General features: G+C 38.1%; 1 protein-coding gene across 1 annotated transcript; it reads right to left on the bottom strand.

Annotated features, from left to right (window-relative positions):
• Window positions 1-507: 507 nt before the first annotated feature.
• Window positions 508-24,352, bottom strand: LOC123563210 (proliferating cell nuclear antigen-like). The gene is made up of 6 exons (XM_045355884.2): window positions 23,960-24,352; window positions 15,768-15,865; window positions 14,061-14,128; window positions 10,911-11,055; window positions 3,289-3,462; window positions 508-908 (listed from the first exon to the last, which is right to left on the bottom strand). Exons 1-6 carry the CDS (start codon window positions 24,178-24,180, stop codon window positions 832-834), a joined length of 783 nt encoding a protein of 260 aa, XP_045211819.1. The 5' UTR covers window positions 24,181-24,352; the 3' UTR covers window positions 508-831.
• Between the last annotated feature and the right edge of the window lie 49 nt (window positions 24,353-24,401).

Here is a 24,401-nt window from a genome sequence, read left to right as displayed (position 1 = left end):
ATATACCTCATCTGGTGATCAAACTCAAACCGGTGATATGGTTCACATATCTCTTTCCCTATTGAACTACACCTATGCCTCAGTGAAAACCATCGTCATGAAAACTGGTATGTTGAAACAAGTTGTATTCTGCTCACTCAAGCCAGCTGTGATACAAAAATTACATTACTGCATCAACAGTTGGTTCGGTGGCACAAACAACACAAATCCTTCCCTCTGAATGTGGCGGCTCACTAAAATCCCTTGTTTTAGGCATCTACTCATGTCCTTCCCAAGATGTTTCTAGTCAATAATAAGCTCATCAAAGCAGGCTGTGATATGGTAATTATCAACACATCAACAGCCACTTTGATGGCCTAAATATTTGACTAATTTCTTCTTTCAACCAAGGTAGTTTTTCCTCTTCCTGTCCTCTGCATGTTTCCTAGACATCTCCGACTTTTCCATTTAGGTTTTTATCCCCTTCAGACTAAATGGTGTAACTGATACATCACAAGAAACAACAAATAGGTTTACTATTTCATTTGTACTGCTATTACATCAATACATGCACATTTCAATAACAGTCATCAGTGTTTAATTTTTCATCAATGTAACAAGTATGATTAGCACTATTAAGTTAGAAAGCATCTTGTTATGCAGTCTTCAAAATGCTATTTGAAACAATGATTAAATAAAATCGTCAGCACTAGTTAGACTGGTTATCAGACAATTTCGCTATCCAATAGAATATAACCAGTCATATACCATGATCTTCAATTGGGGACCTGATGTATAAAAAGCATCATTTAAACAGGTATTAATCACAGTCTATGGCACTAGCTTCTTTGTTCAATCATCAGCATCTTCCATTTTGGGGGCCAGATAGTAGCGTAGATATCCCATATCAGCAACTTTGTATTCCACAACTGTAAAAAATCAAAATATTGTTATCAATTTGGCAGATTTATTAAAACAGGCAAAAGCACTACTTCCTTTCCTTCTTTCGGAACCTACTGGTATTGTAATAAGATTTATATAGTAATACCTACAGACGAGGAATACCAGCTTTTGGCTTTCAGGTCACACTTGTGTCCTAAGCTGGCATTCCAACAAAATTATAAACTAGAATGTGTCTGTAGGACACAGGGTGTGTGCCCACCCCCCTCCCACTAGTACATTGGTCACAAATAAGGGGAAATAATTCAAATGTTTGCAGTCTTAATGGGTATAGCCTCCAAAAAAAAATATGAAAAGGATTCGTTATTCTATACCATATACTTTTAGAGCTATGAGCATCAAACAAACAAGAGCTGTCCGTAAGACAGCCAAGCTCGACTATTCGAAATATTGTCCCAGAAGCAGGAAAATATTACCCAAAAGGGTTAAATATCAAAAGAGTTTTAAGTTCAAAAGGGGGAATAATTTGACCAAAATGCATATCAGTTATGGGACTTGCTGCTATCAACTAGTTTTATAACCCCGAAGGCACATGTGAAGTTTCAATTCAATATCTGTATTAGTTTTGGAGATAGAAACTTGCATGTAAAACTTTAACCAGAATTTTCTAAGTCTAAAAGGGGGCATAATTTGCTCAAAATACATGTCAGAGTTATGGGTCTTGACCCAGTGAGGTTGGTAATTGATCTAGAAAAAGAAAAAATAAGTTTCAAATCTATATGCCTTTTAGTAATAGCTGTATGTACTTGCACGCAAACTTTAACTAGAATTTGCAAAGTCCAAAAGGGGACATAATTTGGCCAAAATGAAGGTCAGAGTTATGGGTCTTGCTGCTATCAACTAGTTTTATAACCCCGAAGGCACATGTGAAGTTTCAAATCAATATCTGCATTAGTTTGGAGATAATAACTTGCATGTAAAACTTTAACCAAAATTTTCTAAGTCTAAAAGGGGGCATAATTTGCTCAAAAAACATGTCAGAGTTATGGGACTTGACCCAGTGAGGTTGGTAATTGATCTAGAAAAAGAAAAAATAAGTTTCAAATCTATATGCCTTTTAGAAATAGCTGTATGTACTTGCACGCAAAACTTTAACCAGAATTTTCTAAGTCCAAAAGGGGGCATAATTTGGCCAAAATGAAGGTCAGAGTTACGGGACTTGCTGCTATCAACTAGATTTATAACCCCGAAGACACATGTGAAGTTTCAAATCAATATCTGCATTAGTTTTGGAGATAGTAACTTGCATGTAAAACTTTAACCAAAATTTTCTAAGTCTAAAAGGGGGCATAATTTGCTCAAAATACATGTCAGAGTTATGGGCCTTGACCCAGTGAGGTTGGTAATTGATCTAGAAAAAGAAAAAATAAGTTTCAAATCTATATGCCTTTTAGAAATAGCTGTATGTACTTGCACGCAAAACTTTAACTAGAATTTTCTAAGTCCAAAAGGGGACATAATTTGGCCAAAATGAAAGTCAGAGTTATGGGACTTGCTGCTATCAACTAGTTTTATAACCCCGAAGACACATGTGAAGTTTCAAATCAATATCTGCATTAGTTTTGGAGATAGTAACTTGCGTGTAAAACTTTAACCAAAATTTTCTAAGTCCAAAAGGGGGCATAATTTGCTCAAAATACATGTCAGAGTTATGGGACTTGACCCAGAGAGGTTGGTAATTGACCTAGAAAAAGAAAAAATAAGTTTCAAAGCTATATGCCTTTAATTGATGGCTGTATGTACTTGCATGCAAAAACTTAACCAAGGTGTGACGCCGACGCCGACGCCAGGGTGAGTAGAATAGCTAGACTATTCTTCGAATAGTCGAGCTAAAAATCAACTATTTTGGCTATTTCAAGGGCCATAACTCTGTAATAAACGCTAAAATTCTCAAGAAGAATGCCAAGTGTGCAAGGTCACATTACAATAAAGACTCGAGCAAAGTAAACCAATTTTAACTTTGCTATACAACAAGAGCACTCCATAAAATAGCCAAGCCTCGGCTATTCAAATTGTTGTCCCAGAAGCAGGAATATCGTCCTAAATGTTGAAATACCCATTTAGTTTCAATCCAGTCTGCATTACAACAAGTTACCATTTGTATCTAAGATAAAAGTTGTCCATTTCAGCCTTTTTCAGACTAGATTTTAGACTTCCAGGTGGTAAAGTCCTCTTGGCATGGTGTGGTCAGGTATCTGGGTAGAACAATCTGACCAGCATATTGAGTGTCATGTTGAAAAAGGAGTCCCTAACAACTTGGCCACAGATTCATACAAATTGGTGCCTAATCACTACTTCAGTTCTTATTTATTAATTGTGCAAGCTTTTATTAATGAAGATTTTGCCTACCTAAAGGTACGTCTGCTGACATAGACAGGGTGACCTGCTGTGAGATTGGAGTAGCTTTTGTGAAGTAGTTGAGGTATCGTAAAGCAAAGGTCAAAGTTACAGCCTGGTTCATTTCAATAATAACAGCCTCTTCTTCCTTGTCAGCACTGCAGTTTTGGGCAAGCTTGATATTGCCTGAAATAGGTTGGTAAAATTCATATTTATACTATCTGACGCGGAAAATACCGATTAATGCCAGCACTATACCGAACTTATTTAAAACAGGGTTAGATGCTTACTTTTTTTTCTAACAATCCTGGCGGGATTCCTCCTTACAAATTCAGCTGTCCCTCCCTGATTTCAGGAATCCCTCCCATTTTCAGTGATTTTATCGATTGTTAACACTATTTAAAAAGATTCAATAAACATATATAACCAAAGCAAATACATCTTTCTTTTATTTATATTTATTGAACATAAAGAATCGATACATTAACATTTGTAGTCCTTCAGCCATGAACTTTGAAAATAACGCGGAACCAGTCTACGTACATGTATGTATTCGAGAGTAAACATCCGGACTGTGGTTAGAACAGATGAGTCTGAGATGTCGACTTCGAAAATCGTTTCAAAGCAAGGTTTTTCTGTCATTTTGGTATTTTTGATAAGTTTTTTTAGCTATAGATATTGAACTGAAAACTTACTGTCCCGACGGGACAGCCAGCTTCCAAGTTCAGGAGGTCCTCCGCTAAAATAGGTGTCCTCGGGATCGCGGGACTGCGTTAAGATCGAACCCTGTAAAATCCTTCACAATTAAACCAATATGCATCAGGATAAACTGCACAGCACCTGATAAACTCAGAATTAACTGGTTATCCTTTTGTTTCCAAAATGCTTTTAATATTATATCTGGTTTTTCAAATCAATATTCCAAAACTTCGCCATCAATTGTTTATGCAATGTTAAAATAATAAAACTTGAATAGCGTAAAACATTCTGCCAAATTTGTTTCGCATCTGTGGGATTGATGTATTTAGTTAATAACATTTTGTAGTTGCCTTTAAACTTTTAGGAATATTTGCAATTAGCTGCAAAAACGTGGAAAAATAATGGGTAAAACTAACTGGACAAAAATGTCTAGTTAATTTGCAAATGACTAAATATTGCATCAGGTTAAAACTGTCTATAGGACATTGATGACCGACCCCCTTCCAGTCGTTGTACATGGTTTCAGGACCCTTGGTGAAACAAGTCTTTGTATGAAACGTAAGCTTTTAAGCACTTCATGTGTATATTTAATTCTGTCAATGACCATAACTCTGGTCTGTCTGAGTAAAATCCATAACAGCTGGTGCACAATTCCACATGCTGTACTTAATAACCCTCTAATGTTTAGTCAACCTTTTTTTTTCACGGGGACCCACTGGTTAAAATCACCAACTTTCAATAACTTGGCCCTCACTTTTGTGTATTCGTGACTCCAAAGGCGGTCTAATTCTTCATGTGAAAAAGCCATCCCATTACTATTTTTCAGCCAAAATTGTTAGGGGGCCTGGGATTTGTCATTTTGTGAAAAACTGCACATGTGCCAAATCTGTGCATAATTCTACAAAAATTGTGAATATAAATCTTAAACTAGAAAATGCTTTTGTAAAAAAGCGCATGTCTCCCCCAATGCAAAGTCCTATAGGCAAGAGGTCAATAGGGGTCAGGAGCGGAAGTCAAAGAGACTCTGATGGTTGGCTGCAATCGGGATCATCTACTTGGCATGTCCAGTCATCCTGCTAAATTTCAACACTCGTGGCCTAGTGGTTCTCAAGTCACTGTTCAGGCTCCTGTGACCTTGACCTTTGATCAAGTGACCTCAAAAAAATAGGGGTCATCTACTCTGCATGTCCAATCATCCTATTAAGTTTCAACATTGTAGGTCAAGTGGTTCTCAAGTTATTTCCAAAAAATGATTTTACATGAACAGGTCACTGTGACCTTGACCTTTAACAGACTGACCCCAAAATCAATAGGGGTCATCTACTATGCATGTTCAATCATCCTATGAAGTTTCAACATTCTGGGTCAAGTGGTTCTCAAGTTATTGATCGGAACTGGTTATCAATGTTCAGGCCCCTGAGACCTTGACCTTTAACGGAGTGACCCCAAAAACAATAAGGGTCATTTATTCTGCATGAACAATCATCCTATGAAGTTTCAACATTCTAGGTCGAGAAGTTCTCAAGTTATTGATTGGAAATGGTTTTCCATGTTCAGGCCCCTGTGGCCTTGACCTTTAAACAGAGTGACCCCAAAACCGTTAGGGGTCATCTACTCTTTATGATCAATCATCCTATTAAGTTTCAACATTCTGGGTCAAGTGGTTCTCAAGTTACTGACCGGAAATGGTTTTCAATGTTCAGGTCCCTGTGACCTTGACCTTTGATGGAGTGACCCCAAAATCGATAGGGGTCATCTACTTTGCATGTACAATCATCCTATGAAGTTTCAACATTCTGGGTCAAGTGGTTCTCTAGTTATTGATCAGAAATGGTTTTCAATGTTCAGGCCCCTGTGACCTTGACCTTTGACAGAGTGATCCCATAATCAATAAGGGTCATCTACTCTTTATGACCAATCATCCTATCAAGTTTCAACATTCTGGGTCAGGTGGTTCTCAAGTTATTGATTGGAAATGGTTTTCAATGTTCAGGCCCCTGTGACCTTGACCTTTGACGGAGTGACCCCAAAACAAATAGGGGTCATCTATTCTTCATGACCAATCATCCTATGAAGTTTCAACATTCTGGGTCAAGTGGTTCTCTAGTTATTGATCGGAAATGGTTTTCAATGATCAGGCCCCTGTGACCTTGACCTTTGACAGACTGATCCCAAAATCAATAGGGGTCATCTACTCTTCATGACCAATCATCCTATGAAGTTTCAACATTCTGGGTCAAGTGGTTCTCTAGTTATTGATCGGAAATGGTTTTCAATGTTCTGGCCCCTGTGACCTTGACCTTTGACGGAGTGACCCCAAAATCAATAGGGGTCATCTACTCTTCATGACCAATCATCCTATGAAGTTTCAACATTCTGGGTCAAGTGGTTCTCTAGTTATTGATCGGAAATGGTTTTCAATGTTTTGGCCCCTGTGACCTTGACCTTTGACGGAGTGACCCCAAAATCAATAGGGGTCATCTACTCTTCATGACCAATCATCCTATGAAGTTTCAACATTCTGGGTCATGTGGTTCTCTAGTTATTGATCGGAAATGGTTTTCAATGTTCAGGCCCCTGTGACCTTGACCTTTGACGGAGTGACCCCAAAAACAATAGGGGTCGTCTACTCCAGCAGCCCTACAACCCTATGAAGTTTGAAGGTTCTAGGTCAAATGGTTCTCCAGTTATTGCTCGGTAATGAAGTGTGACGTACGGACAGGGCAAAAACAATGTCTCCTGGGGGAGACATAATTATTAACAAGAGAGGTTGGAGGGCAGCAACGCTAGGCTATTCAACAGCCTTGTCAACTGAATGAATACAAGTCTAAAAGGGGCATAATTTTGTAGAAGTACAAAAAAGGGTTATGGAATCTGCACAATACTTATCAGCTTATGACAGTGGACAAGTGTGTGAAGTTTCAATCCATTCCGCTTAGTGGATACTGAGATACCAGCTTACATACACAAACTTATTAACCAAAAGCTGCTAAGTGGGGAAAGGGAAATAATTCTGGAAAGAAAAAACACAACAACAACAAAGTAGAGTTATGGGACCTGCTTAGTGCATGTCAGATCATAACTGAACAAGTGTGTGAAGTTTCAATCCATACCCATTTGTGAGTACTGAGATACCAGCTAACATATGAAAGTTTAACAAAAAAATTTCCAAGTCAAAAAATGGGCATAATTTTGTAAAAAAAAATCAAAATAGAGTTATGGAACATGTGCAATGCAAGTCAGTTTATCACAGTGAATAAGTGTGTGCAGTTTCAATCCATTCCAACAAGTGGTTACTGAGATACCAGCTTACATACAAAAACTTAACCAAATCGGGACGCCGATGCACAGGCGAGTCCAATAGCTCTACTATTCTATAAATAGTCCAGCTTAAAAAGCCTCAACCCTCAACTCTTGAGCAAATCGTTTTTAGTGAATGGAAATAATGCAAATTTATACTGAAACACTATCATCGTGCCTGGTTTACTTACTTTATTAACTGATATTTTGGGAAAAATTGTGTCTCAATTTCTGGATTTTTCTTAATCTTTAGTCCGCTATCTGCAAGATTCTGCCAGGGCAGACCATGATAAACAAGCGAATGAAGTATTGCCATGCAATACAAAGTCCCCTACTGGAAGGCACCTAATTTTCTCTACTGCAGTATAACATAATGAACTGATATCTGTCAATGATGTATAAACAATATTGTACTACATATATATATAATATGTTATAACAACACACTTGGATTAAAATGTGCATATATAAAAACCCAGTTGTTTTCATATTGAATTTTTTTGGCTGATTATAAAAATGTTATCATGTAAGTTATTTATAGTAACAACAAAGGGAAATTAATCTTAAAAAAAACAAACAAACAAAAAAAAAAAACAACACAAGAGCTGTCTCCGTAGGATGACACATGCCCCCGATGGCACTTTAAATGAATAGTTATGGCCGATGTTAGAGTTTAGGACCTTTGACCTACGGAGCTGGGTCTTGCGCGCGACACATCGTCTTACTGTGTCACACATTCATGCATAGTTATTTTAAAATCCATGCATGAATGACAAAGATATGGACCGGACATGCTTATCAATGCACTATCATGAAAAATGATCTTTAACGTCTACGTGTGACCTTGACCTTTGAGCTACGGACCTGGGTCTTGCATGTGACACGTCGTCTTACTGTGGTACACATTCATGCCAAGTTATTTGAAAATCCATCCATCGATGACAAAGATATGGACCGGACACGCCCATCAATGCACTATCCTTTAACGCCTAAGTGTGACCTTGACCTTTGAGCTACGGACCTGGGTCTTGCGCACTGCACGTCTTACTGTGGTACACATTCATGCCAAGTTATTTGAAAATCCATCCATCGATGACAAAGATATGGACCGGACACGCCCATCAATGCACTATCCTTTAACGTCTAAGTGTGACCATGACCTTTGAGCTACGGACCTGGGTCTTGCGCACTGCACGTCGTCTTACTGTGGTACACATTCATCCATCCATCCATCGATAACAAAGATATGGACCGGACACGAAAATTGCGGACAGACCGACAGACGGTTCAAAAACTATATGCCTCCCTTCGGGGGCATAAAAAAACAAGAGCACCGCCTTGCGGGTGCTGACGCTCATCTGATTTTTTTTTGTGTAATAGAAATATTGTCCTACCCATGATTTTCTAAGTCTAAAAAGGGCCATCATTCTTGCAAAAAGCAGGATAGAGTTATGTTTCTTGATGTACAGTGTCCACTTATGATGGTGAAAAACTGTTGCAAGTTTTAAAGCAATAGCTTTGATAGTTTATGAGAAAAGTTGACTTAAACATAATACTCAACCAAGAAAATGATTTTCTAAGTCCAAAAGGGGCAATAATTATTGCAAAAAGCAGGATGGAGTTATGTTGCTTGCTGTACAGGGTCAGCTTATGATGGTGAACAAGTGTTGCAAGTTTCAAAGCAATAGCTTTGATAGTTTAAGAGAAAAAGTTGACCTAAACATAAAACTTAACCAAGAAATCTGATATTTTCTAAGTACAAAAGGGGCCATAAATCTTGCAAAAAGCAGGACGGAGTTATGTTTCTTGCTGTACAGGGTCAACTTATGATGGTGAACAAGTGTTGCAAGTTTTAAAGCAATAGCTTTGATAGTTTAGGATAAAAGCTGACCTAAACATAAAACTTAACCAAGAAAACTGATTTTCTAAGTCCAAAAGGGGCAATAAATCCTGCAAAAAGCAAGATGGAGTTATGTTTCTTGATGTACAGGGTCAGCTTATGATGGTGAACAAGTATTCCAAGTTTCAAAGCAATAGCTTTGATAGTTTAGGAGAAAAGTTGACCTAAACATAAAACTTAACCAAGAAATCTGATATTTTCTAAGTACAAAAGGGGCCATAAATCTTGCAAAAAGCAAGATGGAGTTATGTTTTTTGCTATACAGGGTCAGCTTATGATGGTGAACAAGTATTCCAAGTTTCAAAGCAATAGCTTTGACAGTTTAGGAGAAAAGCTGACCTAAACATAAAACTTAACCAGGCAACGCCGACGCAGACGCCGACAACCGCTCAAGTGATGACAATAACTCATCATTTTTTTTCAAAAAATCAGATGAGCTAATAAGTACACAAGAAACTCTTTGCCAGGTAGAGATAGGTCAAAATACACCTAAATATTGGATGTAACATGCATGCTGTACCACAGAAAAGTGGTCTCGATTTTTCTCTACCGCCAGTAATAAAACAGTTGCAATAAAATCTATTTATAGTAAAAACAAAGGGACTTAATTCTAAAAACAAGGGTGCCTCATGGTGGTGAACATTTGGTCCAAGTTACATCAAAATCCCTCCATGCATGAAGAAGAAATGTTCTGTACAAAGTCATTCTTGAATTTGACCTTTGACCTCTAAATATGACCTTGACCTTAGACCTAGGGACCTGGTTCTTGTGCATGACATGTTGTTTCATCCAGGGGAATATTTGTGTCAACTGATATCGAAATCCTGCTTTGCAAGACAAAGTTATAGACCGGACAGGAAAAAAATCCTCTTGATGGGTGTTGTCTCATCATGGGAAACATTTGTGCCAAGTAATATTAAAATCCCTTCATGGATGGCAGAGTTATGGACGGGACAGGAAAAAAAACTCGTTGACCTTTGACCCCCAATTGTGACCTTGACCTTTGAGCTAGGGGTCCGGGATTTGCGCATGACACGTCGTCTCATCATGGGGAACACTTGTGCTAAGTGATATTAAAATCCCTTAATGAAGACCTTGTTCATGCTATGTTAACATCTGACTGCTAAGTGTGACCTTGACCTTTGAGCTAGGGGTCTGAAAGTTGTGCATGACACATCGTCTTATTATGAGGTACATTTGTGCCAAGTAATATTAAAATCCCTTCATAGATGGGAGAGTTATGGACCGGACAGGAAAAAAGCCTTGTTGACCTTTGACCTCCAATTGTGACCTTGACCTTTAAGCTAGGGGTCAAGGTTTTGCGCATGACACATCGTCTCCTCATGGGGAACATTTGTGCCAAGTAATATTAAAATCTCTTCATGGATGGGAGAGTTATGGACCGGACAGGAAAAAAGCCCTGTTGACCTCCAATTGTGACCTTGACCTTTGAGCTAGGGGTCCGGGATTTCACATGACACAACATCTCATCATGGGGAACATTTGTGCCAAGTAATACTAAAATCCCTTCAAGGATGGGAGAGTTGTGGACCGGACACGAAATTGCGGACGGACGGAATGACGGAAAAGTGCATTCCTAGTCCCCGAAACTGGTTTTCAACCAGTAGGGGACTAATAATATTCCTATTCAGTTCGAAAACCTTTTACATGTTAATTGTTTACCAAGAATATACATCTTATCTGTTACTGATGTGTATCTCTTATATAATCGTACCTGTCCCCAAGTCTCCACTGGCTGAAAATTTTACTCCTTCCTTTGTACAACAGATGACTACTGATTCTCCAATCTGACTCAAATCTCTACAAATCCTCTGGAACTCCCCTGATGGCATTTTTACTACACAACTGTATTCAGTTTCCTACAAATATTGCAAGTAAATGATACACTCACAACCATATATAGAATACAACTTTCAAAGATATATATACATGTTGCTAGTGATTAGGCTAGAGATTGATAAAAAAATCAAAAACCATGAAAATCCACATTCTCAAGTTTGAAATCTTTTACAATTCTGTTATACAAGTAAATTCTGGCATTCAAAAGCCAGATTCTTGACCAGTCCTGATCAAATGTTTTTGGAAAGGACAACTTCTAAAATACAAGGAACAGAAATTATCTGGTCACTGTACACAAATGTTCTACTGGTCTGGGTCAATGTGACCTTGACCTCAAAATCATTAGGGGTCATCTATTGGTCATGATTAACCTATCAACTTTCACAATCCTAGGCCCAAGCATTCTCAAGATATCGTTTGGAAACGGTTTAACTGTTCTGGGTCACTGTGATCTTGACCACTGGTTTCAAAATCAATAGGGGTCATCTGCTGGTCATGACCAACCTCCCTATCAACTTTAACTAGAGAAGCTTTTGAGAAAAGTGCATGTCTCCCACAACTGCCCCTATGAAAAATGTTAGTTTCTCTAGATGTTTTAGACGAGTTGATCCAATTAGATGGTCTAGATGAATGGATCCAATCAGTAATTCAAGGGCCATAAATCCAAAGTGCCTGGGCGGATTTGGCTAGTTATCAAACCTGGGTCAGGTCTTATGGCCAAACACATTTTGTTCAAGTTTGGTGAACATCGGATGAGAAATGTTCGACTTAGAGAGCGGACAAGAGTAAAAAGGCCGATTTTTCGATAATTCAAGGGCCGTAACTCTAAAATGCATGGACCGATTTGGCAAGTTATCGAACTTGGCCGAGGTCTCATGGTCAAACACATTTTGTTTAAGTTTGGTGAAGATTGGATGAGAAATATTCGAATTAGAGTGAGGACAAGAGTAAAAAGACCGATTTTTGGTAATTCAAGGGCCATAACTCTAAGACGCCTGGACCGATTTGGCTAGTTATCGAACTTGGCCGAGGTCTTATGGTCAAACACATTTTGTTTAAGTTTGGTTAAAATCGGATGAGAAATGTTCGACAGAGTGCAGACAAGCTTTGTGACAGACAGACACACACACACACACAGACTGGAGTAAATCAATATGTCTCCCACACCACTGTGTGGTGGGAGACATAATGATCCTACGCCCAAGTGTTCTTGTTATCGTCTGGAAACCGTTTAACTGTCCCGGGTCATTGATCTTGACCTTTGACCTACTGACCTCAAAATGAACAGGGGCCATCTGATGATCGTAACTTCCCTATCAAGTTTCGTGATCTTAGGCCCAAGCGGTTCAACTGTTCCAGGTCACTGTGACCTTGACCTACTTATCCCAAAATCAATAGGGGTCATGTTAGTCAATATAAACCTCACTATCAACTTTCGTGATCTTAGGCCTAAGCATTCTTGAGTTATCATCCGAAAACTGTTTAACTGTTCTGGGTCACTGACCTTGACTTTGACCTACTGATCTCAAAATCACTAGGGGTCATCTGCAGGTTATGACCAACTCCCTATGAACTTTCATGATCCTAGGCCAAAGCGTTCTTAAGTTATCATCCAGAAACGGATCGGTCTATATATCGAACATCTGCAAAACACTATAACCCTCCTTCGAAGGGGGGCATAAAAATAATTTTTTTTTACACAAGACTGGCTACAACTATTTTTAATACAAGGATGCTATGTACAGTTTGACAAACTGTTGAAACATGTTTAATGGCACTAGCCGCCCCAATAAGGAAATCCACCCACACCAATTGAACAGGAAAATGTTATTGAAGTAATGTAGTAGAGTGGTGGAACCTATGCTCGCGGTATTCCTATGCTCGCGGTATTTCGATGAATACGCTCTCTGCAGAAGCACAGATAAAAATATTTCATCATGCTATGTTCAACACCGACCAGTGTTGAAATGCCTTTACAACAAACGTAGCGATAGCCGCGCGTGCCGCTCACGTGACGTATACAGCAGCCGATACATTTTACGCAATCTGTATCCGTCGCACAAATCTCAGACAAATATGTCAAAATAACCCAACTAAATTTAGTTTTTTAGAAATCATGCATTACAGTCAGATGTAAGATACATTTAAGAGCAAGATGTGATGAATGTGACGCCTGGCTACACTACGAGTGCCTGTCGAACCATGAAAAGATCGATGTTGAGCTTAGTATTTTGACAAAGTCCAAATGGCTTTTTCTGAGATGTAGGGAGGAGTAATTTTCCTACACACAAAAGAAGTGTCGGAAACATTAGTGAGTTATTCACGGTCGTTGTTTGAATCATTAATACTTGAACATTCTGTTTTTATATAACATTATTATACGTTTATAAGCTTTTTCCTAATAGTGACTCCATTTCTGTAAGGGAAATATACACATAGAGGCACATACTAAATTTTATCCTCATTTCTTTTGTTTTTCATATAATAAATGAGTAATGTTCTAAATATTATATTCGCATATGCTTGTTTGTTCATTTTTAGCCTGCTGAATGTTTTTTTTCGCCCTTAGTTTAATAGATAAAACATACCGCCAGCATAGGTTCCCTTCAGGGCGAATTTTCACTTTTTCACTTATGCCGTGTCGATAGCTCACGAGACGACTAAGTCACGTGATGACGCACATCAACAATATGTTTCGATAATAGGAGGATAACTTTATGTTTTTGTATAGGCAAATCGAAATAATAATTTTTTCTTGTTTCTTAAAAAGATAATATATGTACAAAATACCGCGAGCATAGGTTCCACCACTCTACAGCAGAAACATTAAAGTTAACACTATTCTATTTGCTTTGTGAATGCCTTAACCAGAGGTAGCTTAATATGGAAAGCCCTAGGCTAGAACCTCCAAACAGCAATAAATGGAACATGATTAGTACATGGAGTTAAAACACACAAGACATTATGCAGTCACTAAGTAATCCAGACCTCAACAACCAAAACAACTTGGGGTTATTTAACTTACCGGAATTCCTAAATGCTCTGCATCAATATCCAAGAGCCTGATTTCATAATCTGATACCTTCTCATGGTCTGGAAAAAAAACAACAACAAAAAGAAACATTACTTTTAATATTAGTGTTGAACAAATTTACTAATTATATCACATCTGCCAGTCTTTCAGTGCTCAGAGGATAAACAAGAGGACCATGATGGTCCTGAATCGCTCACCTGTCCCCACATGAACTGAGTATGACGTCGTTTTTTTTCTATTATTTGACATAGTGACCTAGTTTTAGAGCTCATGTGACCTAGTTCTGAACTTGACCTAGATATCATCAAGATAAAAATTCTGACCAATTTTCATGAAGATCCATTGAAAAATATGGCCTCTAGAGAGGTCACAAGGTTTTTCTATTATTTGACATAATGAATTAGAAGGCATGTGACCCAGTTTTGTACTTGACCTAGATATCATCAAGGTGAACATTCTCACCAATTTTCATCAAGATCCATTGAAAAATATGGCCTCTATAGAGGTCACAAGGTTTTTCTATGTTTAGACCTAGTGACGTAGTTTCTGACCACAGTTGACCCAGTTTCAAACTTGACCTAGATATCATCAAGATGAACATTCAGACCAATTTTCATAAAGGTCCCATGAAAAATATGACCTCTAGAGAGGTCACAAGGTTTTTCTATTATTTGACCTACTGACCTAGTTTTTGACCGCAGTTGACCCAGTTTCAAACTTGACCTAGATATCATCAAGGTGAACATTCTCACCAATTTTCATGAAGATCCACTGAAAAATATGGCCTCTAGGGAGGTTACAAGGATTTTCTATTTTTAGACCTACTGACCTAGTTTTGGAACACAGTTGACCCAGTTTCTAACTTGGCCTATATATCATCAAGGTGAACATTCTGACCGATTTTCATGCAGATCCCACGAAATATATGGCCTCTAGAGAGGTAACAAGGATTTTCTATTATTTGACCTACTGACCTAGTTTTTGACCGCAGTTGACCCAGTTTCAAACTTGACCTAGATATCATGAAGATAAACATTCTGACCAATTTTCATGCAGATCCCATGAAAAATAGGGCCTCTACAGAGGTCACAAGGTTTTTCTATTATTTGACCTACTGACCTAGTTTTGGATTGGACGTGACCCAGTTTCGAACTTAAGCTAGATATCATCAAGATGAACATTCTAATTTTCATGCAGATCCCATGAAAAATATGACCTCTAGAGAGGTCACAAGGATTTTCTAATATCTGACCTACTGACCTAGTTTTTGACCGCAGTTGACCCAGTTTCGAACTTGACCTAGATATCATCAAGATGAACACTGACCAATTTTCATGAAGATCCATTGAAAAATATGGCCTCTAGCGAGGTCACAAGGTTTTTCTATTTTTAGACCGCACATGACCCAGTTTCGAACTTGACCTAGATATCATCAAGGTGAACATTCTGACCAACTTTCATAAAGATCCCATGAAAAATGTGACCTCTAGAGTGGTCACAAGCAAAAAGTTTACGCACGGACGGACTACGGACGCTGCGCGATCACAAAAGCTCACCTTGTCACTTTGTGACAGGTGAGCTAAAAATGGGGCCATTAATACTAGTGTACATTGTTTTGAAAAAAGTCGTTTTTAATAGAACATAATATTGCAACTGTGATGAATAATAAGACTAAAGGCTTTGTTTTAAGTTACTTACTTGGGGACTCGAACATAAAGGTCACAGTATCATCTGAATCTCCAGTTTTCAATGTGATAACATCATCATTTCCAGCGCATCTGATGATCTTTGCCATACTGGAATGAAACCATGATAAACTAGAAGATGCTTTTGCAAAAAAGCGCATGTCTCCCCCAATGCAAAGTGGTATAGGCAAGAAGTCAGTAGGGGTCAGGAGCGAAAGTCAAAGAGACACTGATGGTTGGCTGCAATAGGGATCATCTACTTGGCATGTCCAGTCATCCAGCTAAGTTTCAACACTCTTGGCCTAGTGGTTCTCAAGTCACTGTTCAGGCTCTTGTGACCTTGACCTTTGATCAAGTGATCCCAAAATAAATAGGGGTCATCTACTCTGCATGTCCAATCATCCTATTAAGTTTCAACATTCTAGGTCAAGTGGTTCTCAAGTTATATTCCGGAAATGATTTCACATGACCAGGCCCCTGTGACCTTGACTTTTAATAGAGTGACCCCAAAATTAATTGCGGTCATTTACTCTGCATGTCCAATTATCCTATAAAGTTTTAACATTCTGGGTCAAGAGGTTCTCAAGTTATTGATCAGAAACTGTTTTCCATGTTCAGGCCCCTGTGACCTTGACCTTTGACGGAGTGACCCCAAAAACAATAGGGGTCATCTACTCTTCATGACCAATCATCCTATGAAGTTTCAACATTCTGGGTCAAGTGGTTCTCTAGTTATTGATCGGAAATGGTTTTCTATGTTCAGGCCCCTGTGACCTTGACCTTTGACGGAGTGACCCCAAAAACAATACGGGTCGTCTACTCCAGCAGCCCTACAACCCCAGAGTTCTGCCGAGGATTTCAGCATGATGGGCCCATGGCCCATCTACCCTGAAAACATGGGGCCATTCTTTTTCTTTTCGGGCCATTCAAAAAGAACCAATTTTACATTAAAAAGACTTTTCTTATGCATTTAAGAAGTGTATTTTTTTTTTTAAATGTAAAACTATACACAAAGTTCATGCAATTTATTCTCTTTTCCTTATAACTTAACCATGTATACTCAACCAATAACTTCTTCTGAAAGCTCTGTTGGTCAGATGTTTTACTCTTACTTTTTCGCTCTACTCAAATTACTTGACTGGGTGGGGGTCGGATCACTCTGTGATTCTGGGGTTGTTGTTTAATGTTCAGCGACATATGTAGTTGAATCGTCGCTTTTGTTCAATGTATCATTTCTATTTGTATCTTTCCCCAGCGTAACTAAAGTCTGGTTTATTTTCTTAGAGGCAGGAGGACTGAATAATTTGTGCAAAATCGCTTTTCCTTTCGGTGCGGCCGCCATTTTGATACAATCATGGTGCAATTATCACAACACATTATTTTTTCAAATCCGTCACAGTGATCTCACCTGGAAGTATGTCTATCTACCGTGCAAGACCTGCAAACTAGCGATTGTTATCGGGTTCGAGTTTCAGATTTTCTGGCGCGCCAAAGGCCCACAGACGCGAAATTTGCTGCGCCATTCATATTTTTTTCGCGCCAATGGCGCAAAAACGCAGCCTCAGCAGAACTCTGCAACCTTATGAAGTTTGAAGGCTCTAGGTCAAATGGTTCTCCAGTTATTGCTCGGAAATGACAGGACGGACAGGGCAAAAACAATGTCTCCCCCAGAGGGGGGGTGGGGGGGACATAATAAGAATGCTTTTTATAATAGCTTCCATATTGATGTGCAACAATACCATCAGTCTAGAACAAGGTAAAATTTATTCAAGTGGAATGATACCTATAGTTTGGTGAAAATGGCCTTAAAATAAGGCTGACTGAGTATTATCCACAGGAACAGGGCTGTACAAAAATGCAGTTAATTGCTGGTTGATGTAGCTGTGGCTGCCCTCCTCACAAAACATGGTATAACCCAGAGTAGACAAACTAATTTGACGCAAGCCTAGGAAATACAGAGAATTTTTTTCATACGGGCAATATCCCCACTCACGTCAAACACTCTAAAACTGTTAAAGTTTGGATGAGAACTTTCGAGTGCGGACAAGGTTTGTGACAGACAGGCACAGACTGGAGTAAATCAATATGTCTCCCACACCACTGTGTGGTGGGAGACACAACTAGCGGCGGTTTTGCCAATGACTGTTCCAAGGCGGTGCCCCACTGTGTTCCTGTCTTTCTTTGTTTTGTGTATGTGTTGCTTGTGTGTGCCTTTGTGGAGGCTGCGTTTTTGGAGCGTGTTGAATGTTCTTCCTTGTTTTTGTTTTTTTACATTATCGAAAGGGGATTCAATTCCTCATTGATTTGTGTAAAAATTGTCAAGTATTTGAAGTCATATTTAAAATTTTGCTTTTTCTGGTGATTTAAACCAGTGTATGTACTGTACACGATCAACGTTTCAACGTTTACCGTGTCTACACGCAATACAACCAGTAACATTACCTGACTGCGTATTCTATTATTTTGGTCCTCCAAAGTTTTGACATTTAGATTGCCTGTCACAAATGTAAAACAATCTAACGTCAAATTATTTTGCCTAAACCCAGAGTGAGTATCAAATCAAGATTAAATAAAGAAAATTCCCAGAAACATTTCCACACTAAAACATCAACAACACTCGTGATCTAAGTATGTTTGTGACTTTTTTTTTTGAAAAAATAAAGGTGCCTGTGCCCGCTGAATCTGGAAAGCAAGCACGATAATTCCCATAGAAATATGTTTAATTTCCATACGAAGTGATATAAATCTGTATATTTCCTAATTGAATGTTGTTTGAAGAGTTTATATTTTTTCAAAACCACTTTTGGGATTTAAAATCGTTAAATTTTTGGGTGATAAAATAAATTTTTCAAAAACTAGGAGAGATATTGTCATTTTTCATTACCATAAATGATTAACTGACATAATGGAACGTATTTTAAACACAGAGGTCGCGAAAGCCGTCGGACATTTCCGGTAAATTTTGATCCGGTCCGGCATGATATATCAAGTTCACAAGACCGAGTGTCCGATAAAAATTGCAGGTCAATATGATAAAATAAGAAGAAAGTCCTCCACGATTTCGCGAAAGTTCGACTTTCATCATTAAACTGTAAAATGGAATCCCGAGAAATTGATGTCAAACTATATTTTAGTAAGCGCCTGTTTCATTGGTACTTAAAATTGAAACAGTGAAAACCCCTCACGACAATTCTAAGAAAGCACGTTATCATTGGATGCGTACTAATCGTGGATGGTACTCGATTTATGTAGGTGGGAACCAGACGGGAATTTCCAGAAATTCTCTTTATGTTAACATCAACGTGACTTGTGCAAACAAATACACTTGTGCAGGGGTCCTGAAATATTTTCAGAGTCTACTTGTCCACGGACAAGTTGGGCCCACAAATCCACCTGTCCGTACCTAAGAAGAACTTGTCCGTACTTTTTAGTTTAAAAAGGAAAGGATCAGCATTATCGTTACTAAATAAACAAATAATACAAACATACACTTCTGTTGACTTCTATTTTAACTTATATAAAGTTTTTATGTTATGACTAGAACCATCCTTTTGAAAATATGTTATAACTAGCAAGCTAAGTGACTAGAACATCCACTTGAAAATATGTTATGACTAGCAAGTTTAGTGAGTAGAGAATAATTAAGAACACTTGAACACATGCAATTGACAAAAATAATCTCAGTACATGTATGTATGCCTAGAATTTCTACCCTGGTCCCATTACATTCAATGAATACTGCACTGGTCTTTCAGGGGTCCTGAAATAAGCTGTCCGAGTTGTTAAATGTCAAAACAATTGACTCGAAAAATTAAGCCACAAATTTTGGCTACTAAACTTTTTTACATAGCGTCAACCTAGCTAATCGTTTTTCTGAAAATCAAAAATGAAAGTAGATAACGGGAATCCCCAGACTGGCACTCATTTTCAACTTCACGGTTTAATTTTCCAATAATGATCATTAAATGTAGTAAACCAGTCCACGTGTCTATAAATGGCTGCATACATTTTGGTTTTGATAAATTTAAGGGTCATAAATGATCACAAATAGATTAGATATTGCCTTTAGGCATGCGGAAATAACAGATGTCGCCGATTAGTTTCATTTTCATAAAATATTTACCACGGAAATTTTACTTGTCCCCGGACAAGCCAGCTTCTAAAAACTGCTTGTCCGGACCGAGGAATCCACGAATCGGACAACTCGGACAGCTTATTTCAGGACCCCTGTTGTGGGGTAAAAAACAGCGATGATATAGCAAATGAATATGAATAAAATCTGTAAAATTACTAAAAGATCCTTTGGAAGCAAAGAATGCAACCAAGAAGAATAACAACAGACTCGTTGACTGAGTCTGTTCGCGAGAGGTAATGAAATGTGCCACATCTCTCAAGCCCCCTAGCAACGGCTTAAGCGGGACTCTAGATCTATTACACATGTCAGGGTTTTTTTTTACGACTGGGGGAAGAGGCCCCAGCCTGTCATTGGGGGAAGAAAATAGCGCGTGACGAGCAGTTTTGGGGGATTTTTTCACTCAGGGGGGAATTTACAATTATGCATAATAAACACTTTAAACTATGTTTTTATTACATATTCTTGCAACTTTTAGCAACTATACACACTGTCACTTAGCAATAGATGGACTTGCACTCATGTTCACTTATCATTGTAACAAGGTGGGTGGAGAGAGTTGAAATGCTCAAATCATTGAATATTTAAAGGTCACATGCTTTTATTCACAAAAAAATACTTTAAAATAAGAGTTGCTTTTGCAAGAGTCATCATATTATTATTAAATGCATACTTTTGTTGGCTTTTTATTTCAATTGTACTAAAAATCTTGTAAGAAAGGATAAAAAAGTCCGAAAATCACGATCGCGAAAACGTGTGACAAATATGAAAAAACGAAAGCAAACATTAAAAATTCTTGATAAAATACCCGTTTTAAATTTCATCTTTTCATCAGAACCATTCCATACTTATAATATCTGATTGCTTAAAACATTTACATTTTATTTTGCTCTAGCAAAATACCTCGGCAAAGATAATAAATTTGCGTAACGGCCGACCGGCTTATTTAATCGAATCAAGCACATAAAATAATTACTTTAAATTAACAACACATATTACACAATACAGCATAAGCTGTTACCGCTAATTAACAAGAGGTACAAACACGATAATCTGACGCTGCATTGTTTATCAATCATCTAAATTACATACTGATGATAACCACGTGTCAGTCGGCGCGTGGCGTGATTGACATCTGTCAGTAGCTAATTAACATACGACGCTCCGCCTACTGTCATACTTACGCTGGTGTCGACAAACAGTATGAAGTTTACTGGGATTTTGATTGACAAGGGGCAGAGCTTTCGAACTCGTTACGCAACAAAGAGTATTAACGCGAGACAAGCAGACGCCAACGGCATATTATGTGCGGGTGAGATACGAGTTTTTATCGATTTTCGCTGGTCAAAACCGGAACCTCGGGTCCACTGAACGCTCTTCTAACATTTTTATACTATTTCTAAAGGTTTTCACGCCCATTGAAAGTTGTGAAAGACCGTCTGCAATTGTGAACGGGTCCGATATTCGGTCGGGAAAATCGCTGGGAGTAATCTCCATTGCTTTGTTTACGATTCTGGAGAGGGGAATTTCGGACGTAGGGGAATTTCGACTGCGGTAGGGGAAATACTTGGCTGTCGGGGAAATCCTCGGCTGGGGGACGAGGCCGATATTCGGCCTCTGCTATAGAATAAAAAAAAAACCCTGTATGTTGAATGGACTCCATGGTCCCAAAGGACCAGAAAATATAACACTGAATCCAAGTACAGGGAGATTTTTTACAGCCTGAAAACTTAATGTCTGAAATCTGTTTCAATTAATATGACGTGGAAACAAACTTAAAGGATGTAATTTGTGTAATGCTGTCTATATAGACTATGTATAATACCAGTTTTAAAGATCAGATATCAAATTTATTAAAAAGAAATCAGTCTGGTATAATATTATCCGGTCCTGTAAAAAAATCATGTTTACCAGACCGACTGTCCTGTGAATTTTCAGGGTCTTTCGTGAACACTGTAAACAGACTGTTTTTCTCCATATTTCTCTTGAAAATCGGCAATGCTGTGTTTGTCACGTTTTCAAATACATCATTGAGCCAATGAGGTGTCTAGGTGAATTTACAAATTATGACAAACATTCTAGCTAAAATAATTAAGCTTCAGAGATGTTATATCCCGTTGATCTCTTGAGCTGAAACGAACCCCATACTGAAACCCAACAAGACACCGTGCTAGAAGTCTGTTACGCTATAATTCTATAAAAACAAATGCCACAATCTTCTATTTGTTTCGCCATTACTGTCAGCTGAAATTTTAGCCAGATTTTCTACTTGCATTTTTTCGCAAGTGGTATTTTTTTAACTTGAGAAATGAAAAGACAACTTGCATTTTCCGCGACCTGTCACTTTATTAGAACATTAACAGAAACATCCATGTGACAAGTCCAGCCAATCGTATTTGTGCTATATAAACAGTTACCAAAAAACACCGGATGCAGTAAACGTCATCAAAATTGGCAGGTACTTGTCAACAGTTGAAAAGACATGCGCACAGGACATGTATCGAGTGTAAACTTCCGTTTACGACGAAAGATGAAAGAGTGCTCCGAAATTCGTTCTGCAAATGACAATGCGCTGCAATGACCGCGAGTTGTTAAAGAAAGAACAATGTAAGATCGGGATGACCGTTAGAAATGCACATTATTCGGCCAAAAATTTTCACTCACAAAAAAATGCTGGTGTCTGAAATCTCACCTCGCAGTTTGAAATTTGCACTCGCATTTCGCGAGTATGCGAGCTTAAATTCGAACCCTGATGTAACAGTCTTGCATTTTTGTATCATTATAAGTTGTTGCTGGTTATTTCAGGTTCGTAATGTTAATCCTCGGCCCTGACTCGCGAATCGTATCGCCACTTGTCAGATGGTCCACAGCCCTCCTTTGGTATACATGACTTGTATTCACATAAAATTTTGCTTGCAGATACGTATTGATATCTCTAGTAAAGATATCGACATATCAGTAAATAACAGGTTAAAATATATTTAAACTTGTTTGTTAAGAAATCGATTACCGGACAGCTAGAACGCAGGGAAGGCATCCAGTTAAGACACTTCCTTTTAGAAATTTAGCAGACTTAAGGTTAGCCAGTTTTATTTGTAACATTTAGTTGGCCCAATATACACTATAACAGGCTGGTAACATTGCCCGATCAGGCTTATGACACAAAAAGAAATATTTCTTGAAAAATATTGAATATATTTCTTTCAAACTCGGTCCATTTATTAAGCATAAGAAATGATACAAATTAGAATAAAAATAACTTGGTTGCCTTCATCTTTGGCAGAATTGTTTCCCCTTTTCAGATTTTTATGACGCATAAACTTTGAAGTCCAAAAAAATAATGTTCTAATGCTAAGTTTAAAACAAAAAAGGGTTAAATGGCTTTCTAATACTCTAAATTATTGCGCTAGTATATGAATGTATACATTTTACTCTGCTTTCACTTACAACATTATAGAGAAATGTTAGTCCTAAAAAAATTGCTCATACATCTGCACTAGAAACAAAGTATTTACACTAAATATATAGAATAAAGGTACTGGCGCACAAGTTTGGAGCAAAAGAAAGCCATTGAACCCTTTTGTTTTAAACATTGCATTAAAACATATTATTTTTGGACTTTTAAAAATTATGCAACATAAAAATCTGAAAAAGGGAAGTAATTCGAACTAAACTAAAGGCAACAAAGTTACTTCTATCTTGATAAGCATTATATGTCATGCTTAATAAATGGACCAAGTTTGAAAGAAATATCTTCATTATTTGTCAAGAAATATTAATTTTTGTGTTGTAAGCCCGATCGGGCAATGTTACCAGCCTGTATAACGAGCAAGGCCTGCTTGTCAACAGCTGAACTAATATCGTTTAAGCTCCAAGGGAGGTGCAACTCCAGTTTCCTTCAGTCGAACAGTACTGTACAACCCACTCATCTCACCACTCGTCAAAAGCAGTGGGAACACTTACGAACAACACAAGACTTAAGACAAGTGTAATCTCGGAACACTAAACCTCAACAAATGTGTAACCTACTTTTGTTTAAGGAAAACAAATATGGCGGGAAATAAATGTTATACCTTCCCAAATTTATTCCCATGGATAAATTTCTGTCGCATCTGTAAGAATCGAATCCTTCACTACGCATATTTAACGACACTAAACTAACGTGTGAACTGTCCATAGCTTGTAAAGTTATTCCACTGGTGTTGCAGTCCCATTTCGCTTCGTTCAGTAAGTCTTTGATGGCATCAATAATCTTCTTCCACAAAGAACCCGTCACTAATCTTGCCTCAAACATGATGTTTTAAATAAATAAAATAATGCACACGACAAATAAAAATTTCTTAACGTATAACAATGTTCAGATTGCCTAAAAAAAGTAAATATCAGCCGATGACACCAGATTCTCCGCTTCCCTTTCTTTCCCAATTTGCTGACATCCGCGCAATATACTTTCCCGCCAGTATATTCGGCGCAAATCGATCGATAGCGTGTTTTGATTGGTCAAATATTACACAT

The sequence above is a fragment of the Mercenaria mercenaria genome, chromosome 2 (assembly GCF_021730395.1).
Source record: "Mercenaria mercenaria strain notata chromosome 2, MADL_Memer_1, whole genome shotgun sequence".
NCBI lineage: Eukaryota > Metazoa > Mollusca > Bivalvia > Venerida > Veneridae > Mercenaria > Mercenaria mercenaria.
Note: the sequence above shows the minus strand (reverse complement) of the source record. Positions and strands in the feature narration are given on the sequence as shown.